Here is a 23,983-nt window from a genome sequence, read left to right as displayed (position 1 = left end):
TGCATCAAAAACATAAGGTTCACCACATCTTCAATTCCAAAACTTGTGTGGAAAGCATTGCATGGGTAAATGGAAAGGATTTAGGCTTGAAGGTAAATCAAATGTAAAAGTTCCCTGTTTGGTAAAGAAATTCCATCTGTTTTTTTGAAAACATAATCTTATGGAAGAGGAAACCCAATAAAAGTCTCTATTCGTGCAGCTATCTCTTCAACAGGACATGGTCATCCTTGATTCAGGTGCTAAGCCCTTGACTAATCAGGAGACGGCTCCCCTAATTGTCCTTGACACCTAAATATGTAGCATGTCAGTCAGCATTCGCTATACTAGTGCCAAGCTGAGTGCTGTTTCATATGACCAAGTAATCCTTTATTCTGTTTCCAGATATCCTCCAGCTGCTGATTCGTGTTTGTTCTTGGTTATGCTTACTTGCTACTGGACCATTGGCTTTATCTAGATTCCAGGATTGTTAGCTGGTCCAGTACCCAGCTTTATGTGCTGTGTGCAGTGACTTCTTCCACCTCTTGTGAGGTGCTCTGGTGAACACCGGCAACTCCTTTGACAATAGGCCTAGGCCACACCTTCTTCGAGCTACAATATAGAGCACCCCAGCCTGGATAGGGCCATTTATAGCACATTTTTGACCCAGATACTTCACACATCCCAAAGTATTTATGGAGTTTTTGTAAATGAAAGGACAGACAACTGTGTACAGTGTATACAATATGCAGACTTAAAGTGGAACTATAGCTAAAAATATGCAACCAGGTAGGTGCCTTATTGCTGAAATGATACGCAAAAAAATAAATATCCTTGCCTGATTACAATCATTCACAATTGTGTTGGCGTCACCACCTTCTTTTTTTCCTTTATCTGGCTACGTCACTCGTTCAGGTGTGAGACATAGCATGCAGTAAACATGCATGCATGCATGCATGATTGTTGTTTTTTTTCCAATTGAAGGAAACAGCCTTTTCTGTGCATGCCCAGAGCAGCCAGAAGCCTCATGTGATGCATGACCTGGATATCCCAGGAAGTTTGGGCTCCCATTTTGACAATATACAGATATTCTGTATATTCTGACACTGTACCCCACAGACAGTTAATAAGCAAGTTAGGGTCGATAGGTTTAGAAAAGTCAATCTGTAATTGGATAGAGAACTGGCTTAAAGATCGCATCCAGAGAGTAGTGAATAATGATTCATACTCTGGATGGCCTAAGGGTATTAGTGGTGTACCCCAGGGTTCAGTGTTAAGACCTTTACTGTTTAACATCTTTTTAAATGATATAGAGTTTGGGATTAAAAGTACCATTTCTGTGTTTGCAGATGACACCAAACTTTGTCATAGAATTAGGTTCATACAAGATGTCTATAATCTACAAGCAGACCTGGATATACTGTTTGATTGGGCAGCCAAGTGGCAAATGACATTTAATATAGATAAATGTAAAATTATGCACTTGGGAGCTAACAACATGCATGCTTCATACTGACTAGGGGGAATACAATTGGGGGAGTCAGAAATGGAAAAGGATCTGGGGGTTCTATAGATTTATTAACAGCATGCAATGCCAAGCTGCAATATCTAAAGCTAGCAAAGTACTTTCTTGTATTAAAAGACGAATAGACTGCAGAGATGGAGACATAATCCTTCCCCTATACAAAGCATTGGTCAGACCACATCTGGAATATGCAGTCGTTTTGGGCACCAGTTCACAAAAAGGACATTGTGGTAATTGAGATAGTACAAAGAAGGGCAACTGAATTAATAAAAGGAATGGAGGAGCTCAGCTATGAGGAAAGATTAGCTGAACTAAATCTATTCTCTCTTGAGAAGAGACGTGTAAGTGGGGATATGATCACCCTGTATAAAAATATAAATGGTTTATATAGAGATCTCTCTTCCCAATTATTCACTTTGAGATCATTACAAAGAACAAGAGAGCACTCTTTGCGTCTGGAGGAAAAGAAATGTAAGCCTCGGATAAGGAAGAGATTCTTCACTGTAAGGTCTGTGAAAATGTGGAAGCCGCTCCTTCAGGAAGTAGTTTCAGCAACTACTATAGATTGCTTTAAGAAAAAGCTGGATGATTTCTAGAAGCACAAAATATAACTGGGGATTAAAGCTTTAAAGTAAAGATAACAGTGACTGCTGATCCAGAGAACATCCGATTGCCTCATGGAGTCAGGAAGGATTTTTTTTCCGGTTGGAGCAAATTGGGTTTTTTTGTTGCCTTTCTCTGGACCAACTATGTCTTATAAAGTTTTATATCTGGGGTATGTTTATTTCCCTAGTGGTTGAACCTGATGGACTTATGTCTTTTTTCAACCTAACCTACTATGTAACTATGTAAGAACAAACCTACAGTCTCTATCTCGAATGTAACCTGGGGACCATCCGTACTATGACTGTTATCTACAATTGTAATGTGGTTAACAGTGCTATCTATTGGCAGCTAATGGAATTACACCACAGGGGAATCAACTTCTGCCTCCGTGAAAATACTAGGACTCTCAGGGACTGGCAGCTAGAAGTCGGTATTGTCCCAGTTTAATGCCACAATCACTCAGCAGAAGCTTCTTGATATAAGTTCTGGATAGTCACCAGTCTGCTTTTGGGCCTATGCCTCGTTAGAGAGCCTGAAACAGTGAGAAAGATCCTAAATAAAACAATAGAAATGAATATCAATATAAGATAAAAAAGGAGCTGAGTACATTTTTGAAACATAAATATTATCCCAGTGGAACTTTTTTTTAAACTAAAAAAATAATGGTAACCGAGCTTTGCCGATCAACATCACGTCAACACACAAACACGCCTTTCCCGCCAAAAACACGCTTAGCGTTTCCAGTCAGGAACCGGCACGCGCTTCTTTCCAGGGTGCGCGCTCCCGTCGGCTGATCTCGACGCGGGTTTCCGCCGGATTTATACTGATGCGCCACCAATCACACGCTCTGTCTCTTTGGCTCTGGATCGGGTAAAAGCAGCGCTGCTATTGGCTAATTTTAACCCGCGAGCGGGCTGCTGTGGTGATTGTTGTGTACGGAGGGGGGAGGAGGCGTGTGGTGTTCAGTAGGGATGGTAAGTGAGCACAGCTGAGGAGGGGGTGGTGTAATGTCATTTATTTTCTATTGTTTTTATTTCTTAGTTATAAGTTATGTGCAGGGTAAAGTTCTGTGAATGGCTGCTCTCCTGTGCAATGCATAGCTCATGTATGCTTTATTAGCATGGACTGCTAAATACAGGCTTCTGCCCCTGTTTGCTTCTCAGTTTGTCCCTCCATGTGTTCTCATGTATAGACCTCCTATGAACATGCACCTTTAAAATACCCAAAAGTAAATGTTGCAGAAGCAGGGGGTGTAAAGAGGGAATATCACCAAAATGAAGTCCGATCAACGCATTCCTGTGATTCTTACAGCACATTTTAAAATTATTGTTCTTATTAAGCAGGATTTATATAGCGCCAACATATTATGCAGCGCTGTACATTAAATAGGGGTTGCAAATGACAGAGCGTGACACAGGAGAAGGAGATCCTGCCCCGAAGAGCTTACAATTTAGAAATGCAACAATCGCTGTCACCGCTGCAGCAATGGGATGTTTGAGTCCTCCCTCCTTGGCTGCAACGACTTTGCTGTCTCCTTTACGTTCGGCGATCTTCAGCGATCCTAATTGGCCATGTCAGGATACGTGAGAAGCTCATTCGCCTTGTCATTTGCTTAGCTCATCTCGGCAGATGGTGAATTTGTACGCTGAAATGCGTATGCACAACTCCGTGTTAGAAATCGTTAGAGGGATGCAGAAAATGTGACTTTTATGAAAACTGAATGCAAATTGTGCTGAAACTACATGAAACTAAGCCAATCAGACGCAATACTTGCAGAGTTTGGCTCAATTTCAAATAAGTTTGCATCAAAGTTAATTTTTTTACATCTTTGTCATCGCTGTCAAGAAAATGAAGGCCAGGAAGATTCCTTTCTTGCAGAATAGATGTAGAAGGTGTTTCCTACAAAGAAAGAAAAATCCAACTTTGCAAGTTTTGTATGTTAAAGCTGTGGTGCCCTTTTGGCGCTCGCTGACCACTAAATGGACGGACTCTGAATGAATGTGGAGCCGCGTGTCACTGAAAGGGGAAGAAACTTCCCCAAGAGTGACGTCCAGAGACACAACCCATCCTAAGCCTGCGATGTGTACCGGAGACATGGTCCACGAGGGTTTGGGACCCTTGTTTTAAAGTACACAAAAACATCCATGCCCCATGTTATAAATTTGTAAAGAGGAACTAAAGTGCATATAAAAAATGACCATTACTTCCGCAGATCTCTCGATCCCCCTGGAGCTGTCTTCTATACGATTGTGTCGTCCCGGTTTCTTGCTTCGTTCCAGCGCAGAGGAAGCATTGGGCGCTGCCATATTCTTCCTTCTTGTGTATTCTGCCTACGTCACCCGATCTTGCACTGCGCAGGCACAAGACCCGGCAACGTATGCTGCTATATTTGTTAAAAAAACAAAAAAAAGTTTTCTTCTTTAACAAACATACACAGAAGGAGCCGCCCAAAGCCTCCTTGGATTCGTGAGGTACGTTTACCAGGAGGCTGTGCGTGGCCATTTAGTCTTTAAAGCCATGATGGTAAAGACAGAAGATAATAGGCTTTGCATTTTTTTAAAAGGCATTTAATAAAAAAAAAAGCAAAAAATAAAATCAGGCTTTAATCACATCCTCCAAAGATGATCCAGGATATCCTTCTTTACTTAGTTAGCTTCTAATGTTTTCTTCAACAAGAACCTTGTTTTCCCAGCATTGGTTCATCAAGCGAAAATCTCCTTCCATAGTTGCTCTGTAGTATAGACTGCAATGATATGACTAGGGCTTTACAAGTACCTCATGATTACTGCTTCTTTCAGAAATAATCATTTTGTTTTGGTCATTCTAAATCAGTCCTTCTCAGCCAGAGTTAAATGGAACTGCTAGGGGTTCCTTGAACTGTGGCTGATAGACTTCCCATATATGATACCTGCATAGTTCTGAGTCCAACAATACTCAATGGAGATAGCCTGATGATTTAGGTATCTATAAAGATGGTATACTAGCCACCATTGTATGGAGGAACATTCTTTCCATTTCCATTCTCAAGACCTGAAAATTATTTCAAGGGTTCCTCAGGGGTAAAAAGTTCAAAAGAGTCTTTACTAGACCCTGGACCCTGAAATGATGCCACCAGCTTCTCCTTCTATTATTTGTAGGTGGCTCAAACAAATCGTGCTCCCAAGGATTAGACTTGTCTAGGAGAACTCTACCAAATCTGTAAGCATTTCTTTATCTTCTCCACATCCAGCAGCTGTTATCCAGGCCTTCACTCTATCTTCTGTTTACTTATTTTCTACATTCAAATACATGGAGGTTCCAGTCTGTTTTAATGGCAGCGCAAAGCATAGGGTTCTTCAAGCAACTCCGTAAGCTACAAAGGGCAGTGTGCAGCTCTGTGTTTTTGAGCTGACATGAACAGTATTCAATTGATGGGGTCTAGAGCTGGTGGTGTATACTACCCTGTCTTAGTTTTGAAAAAGGGCACCACTAATGTTCTCATTGATTGTGTATGTGTAAAAACTATGGTGTAGTCTGTGTCTTTAATGAAGTGGTTTCAGGGAAAAGATGCACACTTACTGGTGTCAAAAACCTTAATGTGTTCACATAGCGCCGGACACAAGTTAGAGTTATGATTATGCTTCCCAATATATTTTTCTCTACAGGCTGATCTCCTATATTTTTATCTGCCGCAACAGTAGAGCCAGTGACTTAAAGTGGCCCTTTAGTAAAAAAGTGCTGACAGGTAGGCCTTTCCAGCATTTTGTAGTCTTTCAGAGATGCACAGGTTAGCGTTTAGGGGAACCTCAGTATGGGTAAATTACTCTAAGTCAGGAAGAAGTAACATAGTTACCTTATCCTTGCCTGGCTGATCAAGAAGTCGACAACTTCTAACCTGAAAAAAGACCTGAGTAAAGGCAGAGGCACCAGCGATTGAAATAGAGCACGGGGAATATCAGAATTAGGGGTGATTGCCATGCAAGGTGACATAATGCTCAAATATGCGTTGCACACTTGCACATTATGACACAAGTTCACCAGCATGCACGGATTAAAGGTCTGCTTCCACTTTCCCATAATCAAATATTTTAGTTTTCATACACAAATGGTTAGGACTTGTTTATTGTTGAAAAAAAATGTTACTTTGTAACAAAAAAAGGTAACTTTATAGTCATAGATGACTGCTTATTTAAGGTGTTCATCGTTTTGAGATTTTTTTTATTTTTTTAATAGAGCGATGGAAATGTAAAGGTCTCTACACACTGTTGCTTCAAATTTGGGCCAGAAGAATAAATCATCACTTCTACCACCCTTTCCTAAAATGGCCTCTACTCCTGAAAAAGGACAAAGAACCAGCCCAAACAACTTGTCTTTCCAGGAGACTTCCCCGAGCCCTCGTGCTAGAAGGAAATCTTTACGAAGATCGGTTGGAAAGAAACGCCGGAGGACATTACCCCCTATATATCACAATGCAACAGGTGAGTGATGTGTTGAGAATGAACAAATTTCCTAAAATACATTCTTTGTATGTTTTGTCCTGTGATCTAGAAATATTGATGCTGAGCATTTAGAAGAATAAGAAAAAAGTGAATTGTGTGTGTATTGTGCATCAGTAGAACATTGGCTTATTCTTTTATATTACCTTACCTGGATTATACAATAGGATTCCTCTTGCACATCTCCATTCTGTACCTTTTGGTATTTTGTGGATTGCATTAAGGCAGCTCATTGATATTTGGAGGTGTGTAGGGATGCCCTTCATTTAAAAAAAAAAAAAAAAAAAAAAAATAGCCACATAGTAGCTTGCCACAATTTATAGTTTGACATGCATTGCTTTGGTATCCATCCACTAATTGTATATAATCAATTTTTTTTAAAAATTATAATAAAGGGTGAATGGCAATAAAGGTTTTTACAGTGTTCTCTCCAGGACTTTTTTTAAGCTGGGTTAGTAATAGCTGTGGTTGGGTGGGCAAAAAGTGAGCGGGGCAATACATCACAAATGTATTCCCAGTTGTTGTTGCCAACGGAATCCAATAACCCCTATATTTCTGTCAGCTTTCTACTGCCCCCACCCTTGCTATGCTTAGGTCCAACTTTTTATGCCTGCCCTTTCAGTATGTGCAGTTTTTCCATCATTCTTGTAATATAACCCAACTGACCAGTGCCCTTGTATTGTGACCCAGTTTTCAGTAACTACTCAAAAACAACCAGGTGGTTACTGAAAAGTGCCAGGTGGTGCTATTGGCTAAAAGATTTTTTTCAGTTGGTTAAAAAAAAAAATAATGTAGTTTTCTCTGTAACAATCACCTCATCCCTAGTGCTGTCTATGCTGACTTGCCACACTTCACTTCTAGTTAAATAAAAGCCAGCGTTCCTTATCCCACTTTCTGTGTTTACTCAGAAGATTGTTGTAAAAAGTGGTTCAATGTCCTAATGTTCTGATGCTCTCTCTAGCATTTAGTAAACCCCAACCACCTGAGAAAGGTGACACAACATGACCACACTCAAGATGCCCTAACAAAAAAAATGTGGAGAAGGTAGTTGGCCTTTAAACAGAATAATGTCTACTAGGGTCAACATTGTTTCACTTTTTGGCTAGCTTAACCTCCCTAGCAGTACATTTGTTTCCGGTTATATATATATGACTCATTGTGTGAAGAAGACACCGGAGGAAGAAGAGCTGGGTCGCAGCATTGGACAACACGGGATGCCAGCGGATCAGCTAAGCACTGAATTTACTATCTTTCCCATAGGTTTACCTACCCCGAGTGTGACTCGGGGTTAACGCTTTCAGCAACTTTTTTCTACCCCAAGTCACACTTGGGGTTGCCGCTAGGGAGGTTAAAAGAAACCCATTTTATCAGAGAACAAATCTGTGAACAAGTGGTTGGTTGGACTCATTAATATTTATTTTTGTCCTGACTATCAAAGGTCTCAGTGATGCCATCAGCTTGTCATTGCCGGAAAATGATCGCCTCATGGAGCTCATCCACGCTTGCTTCCAGGTGCAGTAAATGTTCTTTTTTCAACAGAAAATATCCCATTAAATTAATTATTTTTTTCGGTGGATTTGCTTTTTGCAATTAGGCCAGCAGGTAGAGGCTTAGACTCCATTTCGTTTTTTAGGGGAAAACATTTTTTCTTTTCATAAAAGAAACTTGTTTATACTGCTCAGCGACTCAGTATCTTGTGTTCTGTATCTTGTGTTATGACTAAGCACACTTGTGTCTGACATTGAATACGAAAGCAAACATGTATATATATATGTTCCTAGAAGAACTGTATTTAGCATTGATAGTTCTAAAATATTTCTCAAGCCTTTACAGAGCTGGACCTCCAGGTCCTGCTCTGGGCACACTTACTTATTACTAGACATTTTGCTAAGTACCGTATTTTTCGGACTATAAGACGCTCCGGCCTATAAGACGCACCCAATTTTGAGACACGCGCTGCAGCCGGGAGGAGAGCGAGGAGAAGAAGAAGCCCACAGCATCGCGGGATCGGGTGAGTATGATTTTTTTTAATTACCGGTATATTTAACGTGTATTCGGTGTATAAGACGCACCCACTTTCCCCCCCCCTAGTTTTGGGGAAGAAAAAGTGCGTCTTATAGTCCGAAAAATACGGTATTCTTTCTTAATTTTTATGTTTAATGCTTCTTTCACTGTTACTTCACCCATTTTTCTTTCTTACCTTTCAGTATTCTGTACATAAGCTAGAAAACTCCTTGTCCCATACTGATGGATTCAACGCCAGTTCTTTTGGTGCGACCGGTAAGTTTTGCATTGGGTTTATTCTTCCCCGTCCAGTACATTTTTTCATTGGGGAATAGCCCCTTCACTTCTTGTACATGAAGCTCGATGTTTTGGTAATGGTTGCCTATTAGAGGATTGGTCCCTACCTCCTGGATATTTTTTATTTAATACTTATTTACAAAAACCAAAGAAAATTTTTAGGTACAAAAAGTCATATTTATTCTAAGTATTCATTTTAATACATATACCTGCACAAAAACATTAAATACAAGCACTTCTCATATTACATAAATAGGTGCCAATGGAGGCCAACATTTACTATCATCCAATTGACCAGTACGAATTTCATTCAAAGGAGTTCCTAGTTTTTTCATTATGGGATTTAGGATGTATTTATTCTGCCTCCACTCGTTTGGTTGTTAGAAAAACTTCTTCAGAGTTTACAGAAGCAGCTTAAGACAAAAGGCATGTGTAGTGATGGAATTCTCAGAGATACACGGGTTGCACAAGCTAGGAATCTCTTTGTAGATAGTCTCCTTGCATTAGCATATTGTGTAATATTCTAGTACATAACCAATAATGTCCACATGCTGGCATCAGGATCCTGTCTAGCTGAAACGGGCTTTCTTGTAGGCCAAACCTTTCTTTGTCCACTCTTGCAGTTTTATTTTGAGTGAAAATTGGAAATGCCCCGAAAGACTGCTTTTTATATTTGGTTAGTAAGCATCTTGTTTATAAAAAAAATAAATAAAACAGTACCACTGTAGAACCAGTCATATCCGTGGAGCATGATCCTGCCCAACCAATAAACCCTTTGGCAGGTTCTGAATTCCACTCAATTTTTAGGTGTCTGTTTGCATAGACAGAATAGTCAGAATTTATCTAATTGGTAAGAAGCCCTAAAAGGGATTTACCTGCTGTTCCTCCTGATCCTCAGATCAGATCATTAAGCACATGACAGACTTGCCCTTTCAGAGCCTTCCTTGACTATTTCTTGCATCAGTCTCTTGTCAGAACATATACACATGACCTGTTGGGCAAAGTGCTGGACTGATGGGCTTCTGTGCTGATAAGGCTTGGTTAATTAAAAATAAGAACTTGTAAGTTGAATATTTGATAAATGTTAATTCACGAATCTTAGCTCACGCAGTATTGCAAGTTCTTTGTTTAGCATTTTACCTTCAGCCTAGAACTGTCAATAAAATAACAACCATTTGTGAGGTTATTGAAGTGGAAAAGCAAGGCAAAAAAGAATAATAATTAAAAATAACATCTTATTTTGCAAATTGATTCATATTGGCAGTAGGAAAGTTAGATATTAAGCAACACAAAGGTTTTTACTGGCAGGCTTTTTAAGAAAATACCTTATCATGCTATCTATATAATTGTGTTTCAAAATTAAAGCAAAGCATTTCACATGTCAATATAACAAATGCTAATTATATCACAGCTGGCTTCCATTTCCTATGCACTGCAATAATGAATCCAATACTGCATGAATCCTTAAAATATCACATGAGCTAATTAATAAGTCTGAAACCTTTTGTGAATTGACATAATAAATGCGTTAATTGGCTGTCAGGAAAATAACTCCAGTGCTGAATTTGTGAACTTCTGATAAAACATTCTTTGTAAATTGAGCCCATAGTCTTTTCAGGCATTGATTGTTTGATCAACAGTACTATGGGAAAAAAAAAGAAGCCCAAGAAGTACGCTGCTAAGTCCTCCACATCTCTACTTGCTAAAAAGCATCCCTTCAACTGGTTCATATAGAGAGCTCTCTTCCCAATTATTCACTTTGAGAGCATTACAAAAGGCACTCTTTGTGTCTGGAGGAAAAGAAGCTTAAGCCCTGGATAAGGAAGGGATTCTTCACTGTAAGGGCTGTAAAAATGTGGAATAGGCTCCCTCAGGAAGTAGTTTCAGCAACTACTATGGATTGCTTTAAGAAAAAAAAGCTGGATGATTCCTAGAAGCACAGAAAATAACTGGGGATTAAGGATTTAAAGTAAAAATACCAGTGACTGTTGATCCAGGGATCATCCGATTGCCTCATAGAATCAGAACGGATTTTTCCCGTTGAAGCAAATTTTACCGGGGTTTTTTTGCCTTCCTCTGGACCAACTATGTCTTATTTAGGGTTTTATATCTGGGATATGTTTATTTCCCTAGTGGTTGGACTTGATGGACTTATGTCTTTTTTCAACCTAACCTACTATGTAACTTCAGCTTCACCTCCGCTAATTCCTAAAATAAGAAAAAGGTAATTCTACCAAAACCTTAACATCTATCTCATCAATTGAGGGATAGCTGTGAATATAAGCTCCAAAATCATTCCTCTCCATCTGGCGTGCCTATAATTTATGGGATTGAAATACAATATTGCCCAGAATTTATCAAGATGTGGCTATACATCATATGAATGACTCGAGATTTTCCTGCTACTTATCATTCCCTTACTGCTGATTCCTTATCATGTGATTATACCTGGCAGTTTAGTTTCCCCAAAGTAGATATTAAATGTAATGCTTAAGGGCTGTTTAGTAAAACAGCACGGTAGAACCGCAAAGATATTTGCCAAACTCTTACAGTATACATAAAATAAACTGTTACTGTTCTTCCCACTTCCTTTTTTCTGCTTTTGCTGAGTTGCATGTACCAATGGTGAAGATTTATAATCTTTTCTACAGTATCAGCAGTAAAGGAGAAGATATTGCGCTTCACAGAGCGATTATCTCGTGATGGAACACTCAAAAGATGCACTGAAGGCTTCAAAAGGTATTTTTTTTTCCTTACCTTGATATAAACCTGGTTAAAAAGTTAGGGATACTATTGGATACTTGTAAAGGGGGACTTTGGGTTTTCCTGCTGATCCTGGCTTTCCTAATTCTTAAGTGAATGACGTAAAACAAGCCTAGGACAGAAGAAAATGCTTTGTAGTTATCTGTGTTCTTTTGCTCTGTCTTTTAAATGCTCATACAGAGTGCAAAATAAAATGCAGAGGTTTAACAACCATTTCAGGCTTGATAGGTCTTTTATGTCACCTCTGCCATTCATTTTTCATCTACCAGTACCCGTGCATAGTAGATCTTGTAAGTTGCCCTTTTTTTACCCCTTTCCCCTGTCAAAGCTCTCCGGAAATCCATAGATAGATTTTTTTCTTTTCCATGTTGCGCTGATATATCCTAGTAAGTTACAATACATCTTTTGCAGTTTTCTTTCAGTGGGGGGTTTACACCAGCTGCAATGGGAGCATCATTTGGTGCTTTAAGGTCTACACAGACTGCTCCCTGTGTGCACAGCTCTGTGCAGGATTCTGGGATATGCAAGGCATCTTGATATTGCCCGTGATGGAGCAAAGATAGAGTGTAAATAAACAATTATGATCTTGCAGATATGTTTATTTCATTGTAGAAGGGCCATAGTCTGCCCCTTCCTCAATAAGTAACCTGCTTGGGGCAGCTTTATATTTTTTGTATTTAGTTCCAATTACTTGTGTAAGTGAGAGTTGAAAGGCAGTATGGAGATTTGGAAGCATTAATTAACCACCCGACCTTGGTTCGGGAATCGATAGACCCGAACTTTTCTCACTACCTAATTTCCCTTACTTACCTGGTCCCCGCTGCAATGATCCAGCGTCGATCGAAAAAAAAAAATACTCGCCTTCTCCCCGCAGCTCCTCCGGACACGTCTTGTATCTTCTTGCTTCATCTGGCGAGTGCAGTGACGATCACCGGGGTTTTCTGGTGACGTCGGCGCGGGAGGGAGGCGGGGCGGGAAAGTCAAAATTTTGTATTGAGTTCCTTTACATTGAACTCAATACAAAAAAAGCTGTATTGAGTCCAATACAAAGAAATCCTTTTTTATTTATATATATATATATATATATATATATATATGCTACTGTACATTACATTATACACTAATTTTTTTTTTTTAAAGGTTTTTTTTTATGTTTTATAAAAAAAAATTATTATTAAATTTATAAAATTTTGGACATATTTTGGTGAATTATGCGGTAATTTGGTGAATTAAAAGTAATTATTGAGTAATTCGGTGAATTATAGCCTACAATCTAAAATACATTTCCATGCAAAAAATGTAACACTTTTTGCATGGAAGTACAGAAGTTTGGAAAGAATTAGAATACCCGGCGTTCGTGTACGCGCCCCTCGGAGATTCCTGATGATGTCAGTGCATGCGCCCGTCGATGGGGGTCGTAGCGGGAAATTCAAATATTTTGTATTGGATTCAATACAAAGTCCTGTATCCAATACAAAATAATACAAAATATATTTATGTGGTTTTGTCTATAGGTATGTGACGGACACTAGGGAGGTGTTTTAGAAAAATATATTATTATACAGTATACCGAATTATTGCATTTTCAGTATTTTTCATTTATTTATGTATTCTTGTTTAAGCAAGTTTAAGTTTTTTTTTCATGATTGTGTGTTTCAAACATTTTTTATATTCATGATATCTACTAGACCTTTGTTCGGACATATTTCTGTAAGTTACAGGTCTACAACAATTTAAAAAAAAAAAAAAAAATCATGAAAAACAGTGTACCGCTTTTGGTACAGATATCTAGACATCAGTGTAACGCCCAGGTGGTTAAAAAAAATCCCATTGTTTCCAATTCAGCAATAAACATGCAAACAGACAATTTAGAGGTTGTGCTTGACTTGCTTTGTATTGCTTTGTATTTCTTTGCCTTCAAAAAATATCAGATGTCCAAACACAGGCTTTTGTAAAAATTTGCCTTTATTTGAATAGAAAAATTGCAAGATAAACTCTTAAAAACAACACCCTTCAATGCGAGCTCTTACTCATCCTCTTCCATAGTGCAGATTTATTCCCCTTCTAAATCTGAAAATAGTACAGTCTCTATGTGGCTCATTTTCTATTTCCTTCCTTATCTGCTGTTGTTAATCAAGGTGCTAAATGCACTTGTTTGACATACAGATATAAAAATTAGTTTAACCCCATAGCGGTATTCCCAAGTGTGGCTCAGGGGGGAAAAAATACATGCAAAAAGCGATAATAACGAGCCATACCCGGTCGCTAAACACAATAAAAAACCCTACTTACCATGTTCCTTTGGTGTTGTCTTCGGGCGGCGTCCTCTTCTTCTGATCTTCAGCCGGCGAATGTAGTGACGTTCCCCGGTGACGTCGGTTCGTGCGGGAGGCGCGGCGGGAAATTCAAGTAATTTTGTATTGGATTCAATACATAATAACTGTACTGAATCCAATACAAAGAAATCGTTATATTGTGTGTGTATGTATATGTGTATATATATATATATATATATATATAACATACATACATGCTACTGTTCAGTTATATTACAGGTTTAACTATTTTTTTTTTTTAACTATTATTTTTTTTTTTATTTAAAGTTTATTATTAAATTTAATAAATATTATACATATTTATGTGAGTTATGCCTAAGAATTATAAGCCTATAATATAAAATAAATTTTAACAATGTTACGCTTTTTGCATGAAAATATGGACATAATTAGAACGCCAGAAGGGTTAAAGTATAGCTGACAGGAGAAATATGGAGCCTTCTATTGCTGGGCTTTTGACACTGCTAGTTGCCTAAGTTAGGGGAGGAAAAGTCACAGTTCCTTATTGCTGAACTTGTTCCTGGGCAATTAATATATAACATATAAGATATATTTGCCATTATCAGTTTTCTTCATATCCACAATGAATGTATGGAACAGTAAGTAGTTATTTTTCCTTTTAAACACTGCATTGGTTTATGCTGACAGTGTGCATGTAATGTAGTAAGTTATATATTGATGTATGTGTTTTTTTTTTTTTTTTTTTTTTTTTTTTTCTGTCCGAGTATAATTCTAACTTTTTGAATTCCCTGCAGTTTACCGAATGATGAAGATGTGGAAGCTTTTCAGGAAAAGATTAGAAGCGATATCGCTGTGTAAGTTCTCTCTTGTTTTCATGGGTTAAATATTTCAGTTATGTATCTGATGTTTGGCAACACAAATACCTGATTACACCAGAGAACCTGAAAAATAGATGAGATTCTTGTTTAATATATTTGGTTTTAGTTGAGAACTGAAGGCTACGTACACACGTAGGATTTTTGTCGCTAGAAGCTATCTTTCATAGTAATTTTCAGTGACATATGAACAAATGAAGGCTGCACACACAGTGCCCATTCTGTGCTATGGAGAGCGACGGATGGGCAAGGGTCACTCCACTTTGTTGTCCTCTGTTGACATGCATAGCCATCATTACCGTTTGTTGTCCATTGATTTGCTGCGGCAGATTGATGAGCAGCATTTTGCAGCCACTGTACACATGTCAGATTTGTCGTGGTTTAGAATTATCTGACATGTGCCATGTGTACTTTTCAAACTCAACACACAAACCTTCTCCCAATATTTTCAGTCAGTGGTGTCTGCAGTTGGGATATGTTGACTTTCCCAATCATGTCATGTAAATAAGGAACTCTTTAAACACCAATTTAAGAACATGCGTTGTCAGTCATGTTTGCATGAACCCAGATTTATGAATTGTCCTCTTTTTTTCCCTATGGCGGTGGTGAATGGACATTAGTACTGTAGTGAATATTGTTGGTTTGACATCAGTGCAGCTCTGCAGTATTTTTATCGTGAGCCTAGGCAGATGTGGTAATGGGAAGCTATAAGGTCTTCTCTGCTGGAGAACTTTGTCAGCCTGTCCGGACTGTGTGTTGTGTACACTGGCACGTTTCTGTGCGGAGCTGAAGACTTCAAACCCCAAGGTGAAGTGTGCTGAGCATATATTGGGGAACCCTTTGTGGTGGCAGCAGGTTTTCTTCTGCTTTAAATCCTTTTGTGGACAACTTGGCTGTGATAATTGACATATTAACTGTTTAAAAAAACAAAATTATTGCTGGAATGGAGTGAACATTAATAGTTCCTTACTTTAATTTTTTCACACATTTGGTTATTGATAAAATAATTTTTTCATTGGTTATATGAGTAACTGTTGCATTTCTAGCAACTCAAACCAGTTATCTCTGAGTTCAATAAATCCTTTTTTCTTCTTTTTGAACCATTCAATTTAAACCCTAGAAATGTGCGCACAGATCAGCTATTTCTGAAATACCGGGACTAGCCCACCTGGCACCAACAACCATGCCGCGTTAAATTGCGTAAACCACCTTTCTCCCCATTCTAATGCTCAGTTTTAACTTCAGCAGGACATCTTGACATTGTCTGCATTCCTAAATGCATTGAGTTGCTGCCATGTGATAAATTGGCCAGTGAGTGTATATCATGCAGTGGATTATTTGACCTTTTAAGCAGAATGCGACTTGATAGGTTTATAATGATGTAGGTACTCTCATACCCTACTCTCACAGCCTTATTCCTGCATAATTGGCTAATGCTGACCTAAATTTATGTCCACTTCAAATCCAACTCTTAATAAAGAAAGCAATACAGTGTGTGTGTGTTTCCCTCATTTCAGCTGTATCGTCTAAAGTAATTCAGAGGAAAAATAAGGCTGCATTAATGAGAGTTTAGAAATGGATTACATTCTGTCTGGGTAAACTAGTAACATTTTGTACTGTGTAGGCATCTTTGCCCCCTTTACCATCATTTAAAGCCCTGTTTTTCTGCAGCAGAAAAAGCCATCAACGTAAGTGAAGATAATTGTTCAATTTTGCATGTGTCTGACTTTGGCTGTAAAAGAGTGCTAGAAGGAAGACATCAGAAGATTTTCTTCTTCAATTAATGGGATCGTTCTCGGCAGAAAGTCATCTGAACTGCGCCATTAAGAAACCCATGACTGCACCGGTGGCAGCAGCTTGTGTTTTTAAAAGGGAATATAACAAGAAAAGTCTGTTAATTGGCAATCTTTCTGGAGACCTTACAGCAAGAATGAGCAACCTTTTGCTCTGCTGCTGTCACCGCGCACCATCAATGCGATGCTCACAAGTCAGCGGCCGCAGTAGCTAAAATTGCTCATTCTTGCTACATGGAATATTTATAAAGACCGGTTCTCCATAGATGAAATGGAAAGTTGAGGAAGAGAAGCTGCCTATCTGTTCTTTTGTAGTTGTGTGTTTTGATCTGACTACTGTCTACTAAGTCCCCACGTTCAGCTTTTCATGACAGAATCCTAGCTAACTCTGCTTTTGTTTTTTAGTATGACCGGCGAGTGTCAGCAGTGGGAAGAGCTTCTGGAAGATTACAAGAAGAAAGCTGAAGACGTGTCCAGGTTTGTTTTAATATGATATAGTGAAGGAGCCCTTATAAACATCATAAAATCATACATACAGTTTGCTTTATATAATGTATAAATCCCTAAAGGGAAGCAGCCATAATTACCCTGATGCAAAAATCTGAATATGTAAAAATAAAACTAAGCTCTGGGTACACTGCTAAATATGATAAAGGTGTATTGTATGTACTGGTTTATATGCCAAAATCTGTGTTTCAGTCCCTCCATTAATAAACCTCCATTCAAGCCCTAATGACAAGACAGGAGATTTTATGTTTCTGTTCTCACTCTGCCACCTCCATTTCCTATCCAGCGACTGAACTGTAAATGGAGAAGCAAAAAGAAGAAAAAGCTTATCTATCGCTCTAATCTTTCTATGAGCATGTTCCTTGTTGGCACAAGAATGTTGTAGCACCACTTTGGGATTGGAAAAAGGCATAAGTTACCTGCAGGCTGACAGTTGCTGTCCTAATATTATTATTATTATTTTTATTATTATTAACTTTATTAGTAAACCGTTTTTAGATCCAACATATTACACAGTGCTGTAGGAATAGGAGTTGCAAATGACAGACAGTGACACAGGAGGAGGAGAGAACCCTGTCCAGAAGAGTTTCCAATGTTATACTTTCCCCACCTTATAGATTGTAAACTTCCTGACATTAATCATTTTCCCATCTTCAGGGTGTGAAGGTGACCTTTGACTAGTGTCCAGTATGAACAGATTTGGGCTTGCTCATCCCCTTTGCATTTAAAGTCCAGGTATATTTTATTTGCATGTTTGTGTTTTACAGGTACATATAGAGAGAAAAGTATCTTTTGTTTCGAAATGAATTCAGAATGCATGAACAAACAGAAGTGCTGCTTGCAGGAATTTAATAAAACCTGCTGAAGGAAATGATAGAAATGGGCCCCTGACTAATCTTCCCAAAACCAAGGGGCCTGCGAAGAAAACTTAGGAGCCAGTAGCACTTAGTGGTCTTTGCAGTGAGGCTGATAGGGAAGGCGAGATTTATTTATTTATTTGACATCTCTAGGATGCCCTGTTGTGCAAACCCATCACCCTGGGGTTATCTCATCACAGCCACTTTAAAACTCTGATCCCTCATCATATTACCCTTCATCCCTTTGTCTCTACCTTTGTCTTTGACTAAATTCTGTAGACAGACATTTGTTTTTGTGTAACTGGCCATTTTAGACTGTCAAAACCAACTTAACCACCCCCATTTTGAATATTCATTTTACCAATAAACTATTTTTTTTTTTTTTGGACTTAAGTATTTCAAAGTATTTTCTGTGCTTCTCCTTTTACTTGTTTTTTTCTCTCCTCACCTAGGCAACTGGAGGAAAATGAAATAATAAAACATCCTACAGAAAATGATGCACGCTTGCCATCATCTCAAGCAGACATCCTGCAAAGTAAACCAGACTACAATGCAATATTGCGTCAGCAGGGGGCAGTGTTTGACAACATGGAAATTGTGGTATGTGACATAAATATGTGCTTGCAGACATGTCAATTTTTCTGTCTATATTCTCGAAGACCGGTGTTATGAGTTTATTATTCAGCATTTGTAGGTTATAAGTCATTTTATAATTTCAGGATTTTAACATTATCACTGAAGTATTGTCTGGCTGTTTCTACAGTAAGCAGATTTTTCTCTGGTGATATGTATTTGGTGATGTGTGTGTGTGTGAGGGAAAGAAGTATTTGATCCCCTGCTGATTTTTTAACTTTGCCCTCTGACAAAGAAATGACCAGTCTATAATTGTAATGGTAGGTTTATTATAGCTGTGAGCGACAGAATAACAAAAGAACCCTCAAAAACCCAGTGCTCAAAAGTCAAAGCTTGATGTGCATTGTAATGAGTTAAATTAGTATTTGATCACCTATCAACCAGCCTAGAGACTGGCTCGGCCACTTCAGGACTTTCATGTGCTTCTTCTTGAGCCACTCCTTGCCTTGGCCGTGTGTTTTGGGCCATTGTCATGCTGGAATACCCATCCACGACCCATTTTTAATGCCCTGGCTGAAGGAAGGAGGTGCTCCGATTCGGTGAAGATGTCCTGTGCCCTTAGCAGAAAAACACCCCCAAAGCATATTGTGTCCACCTCCATGTTTGACCCTGGGGATGGTGTTCTTGGGGTCATAGGCAGCATTCCTCCTCCTTCAAACACGGCGAGTTGAGTTCATGGCAAAGAGCTCTAGAGGTCTCATCTGACCACAACATTTTCACCCAGTTCTCCTCTGGATCATTCAGATGTTTATTGGAAAACTGCAGATGGGCCTGTACATGTGCTGTCTTGAACAGGGGGACTTTGCGGGCTCTGCAAGATTTCAGACCTTCACGGCGCAGTGTGTTACCAATTGCTTTCTTGGTGACTATGGTCCCAGCTGCCCTGAGATCATTGACAAGTTCCCCCAGTGTAGTTCTGTGCTGCTTCCTCACCGTTCTCATGATCATTGCAACTCCACCAGGGGAGATATTGCATGGAGCCCCAGACTGAGGGAGATTGACAGTTATTTTGTGTTACTTCTGTTTGTGAAATATCGCGCCAACTGTTGCCACCTTCTCACCAAGCTACTTTGCGATAGTCTTGTAGCCCAGTCCAGGCTTGTGTAGGTCCACAATCTTGTCCCTGACATCCTTAGACAGCTCTTTGGCTTTGGCCATTGTGGCTAGTTTGGAATCTGATTGATTGTTTCTGTGGACAAGGTGTCTTTTATACAGGTACTGTAACAAGCTTGGATTAGGAGCACTCCCTTACAGAAGGTGCTCCTAATCTCAGCTTGTTACCTGCATACAGGGAAGACACCGGGGAGCCTGAAATCTTGCTGGTTGATAGGGGATCAAATACTTATTTCACTCATTACAATGCACACCAAGTTCTGACTTTTGAGCACTGGATTTTTGAGGATTCTTTTATTGTGTCTCTCACAGCTACAAGAAAACCTACCATTACAATTATATACTGGTCATTTCTTTGTCAGAGGGCAAATGTACAAAATCAGCAAGGTATCAAATATTTATTTCCCCCACTGTATATGTGTATATGCACTTGATGTATATGCAGTGCATTTTCAATACATGGTCATGAACATTTTTGTATCCAAATGGGCTTCCTGATCACAACACACCTAAAATGACCTGCAGTAACATATTGCAATGGATTAAACTGTGACTCTGCCCTTGATTACCTTTTTCTTCCAGTATCCTAGGAAATTATGTATATGATCATAAAAATGATGAATCTCCTTTCCTTGCAATATCAATCTAAAATCTGACAGGCTGTAGAAGTAAAATTTGTAATGCTGCCATTTAATGTTAATCTTTTTTTAGTATTGTTTGGGTTGCTATGTTGTATAATACATTTTACCTGGAATTTTCTTGTCACCTCTTCTGTTACAGTTGGATGAACTTCAGCAGTCCCTCAAATTAATAGATTCCTTCTCCAGTGACACATCTTCACACTTGCAGCAACTCTCAACGCAACTTAGTAAGCTTCTAATCTTTTTAATATGTGTTGAATTAGAACCTGCATTCTCCAGTAGCATGCGTCTCCCAAACTCTCTTACCCCAAATCATATGTACTGCAGACCTCTGTGATTTCCTCTGTCATGGAAGGGGCATTAAAATTCTGGTAGCTGCTATAGTACAAGAACAAACTTCTGGGAGAGTTTGGATCTCCTGATCAATCTCGGAGCCGATAATTTCTAGTATAGGTGAATTGTTGACTGCATTTCCATAGCCCACAGTTCATCTGTGGGAAAATTGTGAAGATTGTTTTGAGTATACACTGCATGTTTGTGTTTAAATGAAACCTGTTTACAAATGACTACAATGTATGCTTCATTAACGTAAACCTTTTTTTTTCCCAATTTACAGAAGACAAATCTTTTAAGCCAATGGAAGATTCTCCAATCCGTACATTTCTTAGAGTTTCCAAAAAATAACTGGACATTTTGAGAAGTAAAAGACAGCACATGACGTTTTGTATTTACAGCGGAAACTCGGCTAGTCCTTATTTGTTTATATGGGTTGTGCTGCACATTTTGAGCTTCCTCCTCTTTAAGCAAGCCGCTGTACATGGTGGTAATATCGGCTTCGTTCCATATAGTCGCCAGCCATGGTTTTGAATGTACAGCACCCTGCCAATCAGCTGCCTGGAGGCTTGTTAACATGATGTTTTTTTTATAAAAGGAAAATCTCTTTAAAGGTCGATGTACTCTGACTACATGGGAACACCCCAGTCTTGCCTGGCTTCCAGATTTATTGTCTCCTAAATCGCATCTGAGGTTCACTGAACCATAAAAGCAACACTCTCACAGTGTAATCCAGGGGAAGACTTGCTGATAGCTGTGAAAATTGAAGAACTTGGATATAAATCCTATTCAGAAGCTTTCTCTGCCTTCGTGAAAACAGTTGAGTGCTAATTTAAAGTACAGTGAACTCTAGCAACTGATGAGAGGAACATATTAAATCCTGTTAAGGTTCCACTGAGCACAGCCAGGGTTTACATGGCTTGAACAATTTCCAAATGCCTGGGTAGACCTAGCCTAATCAAAATAAAACCTTTTTTATGGTGTGTTTGTTTGTACGTATAAATCACCAGTTTGTCTATATGTACATTCACTGAGCTATTGTCAAAACTATTAAACTGTTTCATATATGCAATTGGCTGTACACCTTTGTTATGGTTTCACATTTTGTTCTTCATCTACTGTTTTAAGGGACACAGGAAATCTTTAACCTTCAGGTTCAGGCTTACTAGAGGATTGGAAATTTGCAGAAGCAAAGCTATAGGCTAGCACTCTTCCTGCCTGTGTGTCTCAGTTGTTTCTGGTTTCTTGGGGTCTAGAATGAAAATTGTCCTTTCCTCATCTCTTCTTTTGTAAAAAAAAAAAAAAAAACTTTCTGCATTTGTTTTGCAACTTACTGAGTAAACTTTGATTAAACCTGGATCCTTGTTTGTGGACTAGGTAAAAAAAAAAAAAAAAATGGCACCATCAAAGAAGTGAGGAGAGGTGAGTCATTTGCCTGTGTCCAAAGATCTAATGGCTGTTGGCTCTGTGGGATTGGCACTCTTCCAGTTTCTGACTTTCTGCAGGAACCTACTTTTTATAGGCCCTTTTAGAGGTTGGAACCTGCCTGCTTACAATTAGTAACTTTAGTTTTCACTTCCTGGATGATCTGAATGTCACTTTACACTTTCACATGTTTGACCAACTTAGTAAAGGGCTATCTGATATGCATCAAATAGGACAATGCTGCAATGGTAGTATAAATAAGGAAGGACCAACGTGTGACCGACATATTTCTCAGCAGGCAATGTCTGGTCATTGCAGAGAAGTCTGCATTTGGAAGGGTTTCCATATAGGCAATGCAGGAAAGATATTAGTGCAGTCATCAGTTATGTCCCTACCAAAGGACACCAGGACAGGTTTTTGTTGATTATTCCAATGGTGGAAGAAGCTGACTCTTTGGTGGCTTCATGGGATTGGCCCTCCTCCTCTCTGTAAGATTTAAATCTGTTTTTTGTTGTACTGTAGACTGACTTTGTAGAGATATTCCTGTCATTACTTTGTTTTTAGTGACAAGATGGTATTGAGAACCAGGATTTCAAGGTAGTTTCTGCCTTGCACCTTAAATCGTTCTTCCATATCTCTGGCTTCAGTTCACCAAAGGAGAATTTTCCTTCCATTGTCTGGATATGGTATGAGCTGTTAAGTTTCTTTCAGTCACTTCTCCAAAAAGCCTAATTACTTTTTTTGGCCATCCTGGACGGGTCTAAGAGAAGTACCCAGGCATTTCATTATTCATTATTAGGCCACTCAGGCAGACCTTTTTTCAGACATATAGGCCTCTGCCCCAGATTTGCAAGGCTGCCTCCTGGAGCAAAGGGTACTGGAGAACGATGTAGGTCAGTGGGCAGATAGGGTTTGGGTGGTAGCTTAAGAGAAATGTGTGTTAGTGAAGGGAAATTGGAGCAGATGTAGTTTCTCTACTTCATCTGTATGTGTTGCTTTGTACCTCTGGCATTTGTTAGGCTGACCCCACCACCTCACCCCAAATCTGTTTAAAGTTTTGTCACCACAGGGTTAGGAATTGCTGCCCTAGACTTTACAATGCTGATAGTGTCCTGCAGCTGCTCCTCTTCATCTTTGTGCCCAATTTGGAACTAGGTAATGATATTTCAAATATACAACTGCTTCATGTAGCTCTTTACAGTTGTATAGAAAGATAACCATCAGATCTGTTAAAATTCTGAAGAAATGATGGTTCAGCTGCCATTTTCTCTTGTGAATTGTCCTGGTCTGGTCTTTCCTCCTCCACAGCCAACAACACAACACCTAGTACCTAGGAAAGAGTGATGTCGCTTTAGTAGGGTAACCGTTTCTCTTCAACAAGATGATACCAAGACTAACCTGTAAAGGATAAATGATAACTTTTCTGTGCTGTCCTACATCTTTGCTGTATATAAATCCAAGGTCACACTTGTACATATTAGTCTGTTCTCACTCCCTGTATACACTGCACATATTTGCCACTGTCCTTGTACCCACAATATACTTTGTAATTGTCTTGCAGATGCACAGAAACCTGAGAACAAAATATGCATTTTAACATTAAAGAAAATGTACATTGTAAAGAATTGTACAAAGAAAACATTGCAAACAAGCAGGTACTTTTTTTTATTATTGCTGAAGGGTCATCACTTCTTCCTTTCTTCAATAACTAACCAGTATGCTTGCTTCTTATAATGTCTTATTTCTTTACATGTAATTACAATTTTTTCTAGAAAGGTCAGGAAAAGAGAAATTTAGGGTGAAGTTGCTTCTCCTAATCTACATGTGTGCTTCAAGTGTTGATGAATTAGTAAAATGATGTCC

At 38.9% G+C, this 23,983-nt stretch overlaps 1 protein-coding gene across 2 annotated transcripts; it reads left to right on the top strand.

Annotated features, from left to right (window-relative positions):
- The first annotated feature begins 2,941 nt into the window (after positions 1-2,941).
- On the top strand, positions 2,942-21,767 carry DSN1 (DSN1 component of MIS12 kinetochore complex). 2 transcript variants are annotated; one of them, XM_072399650.1, is made up of 10 exons: positions 2,942-3,081; positions 6,320-6,564; positions 8,021-8,094; positions 8,790-8,862; positions 11,535-11,622; positions 14,738-14,797; positions 17,017-17,088; positions 18,428-18,575; positions 20,502-20,589; positions 20,979-21,767. In XM_072399650.1, the coding sequence occupies exons 2-10, from the start codon at positions 6,408-6,410 to the stop codon at positions 21,044-21,046; spliced, it is 828 nt and encodes a 275-aa protein (XP_072255751.1). In that variant the 5' UTR covers positions 2,942-3,081; positions 6,320-6,407; the 3' UTR covers positions 21,047-21,767. The 2 variants fall into 2 exon arrangements, with proteins under 2 accessions (XP_072255751.1, XP_072255752.1); XM_072399651.1 differs by having other exon boundaries at positions 2,958-2,977.
- The last annotated feature ends 2,216 nt before the right edge of the window (positions 21,768-23,983 follow it).

Source organism: Pyxicephalus adspersus, chromosome 2, assembly GCF_032062135.1.
Source record: "Pyxicephalus adspersus chromosome 2, UCB_Pads_2.0, whole genome shotgun sequence".
Taxonomy (NCBI): Eukaryota; Metazoa; Chordata; class Amphibia; order Anura; family Pyxicephalidae; genus Pyxicephalus; species Pyxicephalus adspersus.
This window is presented reverse-complemented; position numbering and strand designations above follow the sequence as displayed.

Excerpts from the sequence above, each read along its gene's own strand:
- DSN1 (XM_072399650.1), top strand. The coding sequence starts at position 6,408 with ATGGCCTCTACTCCTGAAAAAGGACAAAGAACCAGCCCAAACAACTTG. Across the intron at positions 6,565-8,020 it reads TATATATCACAATGCAACAG|GTCTCAGTGATGCCATCAGC; the intron begins GTGAGTGATGTG and ends TGACTATCAAAG. Across the intron at positions 14,798-17,016 it reads ATTAGAAGCGATATCGCTGT|TATGACCGGCGAGTGTCAGC; the intron begins GTAAGTTCTCTC and ends TTTGTTTTTTAG.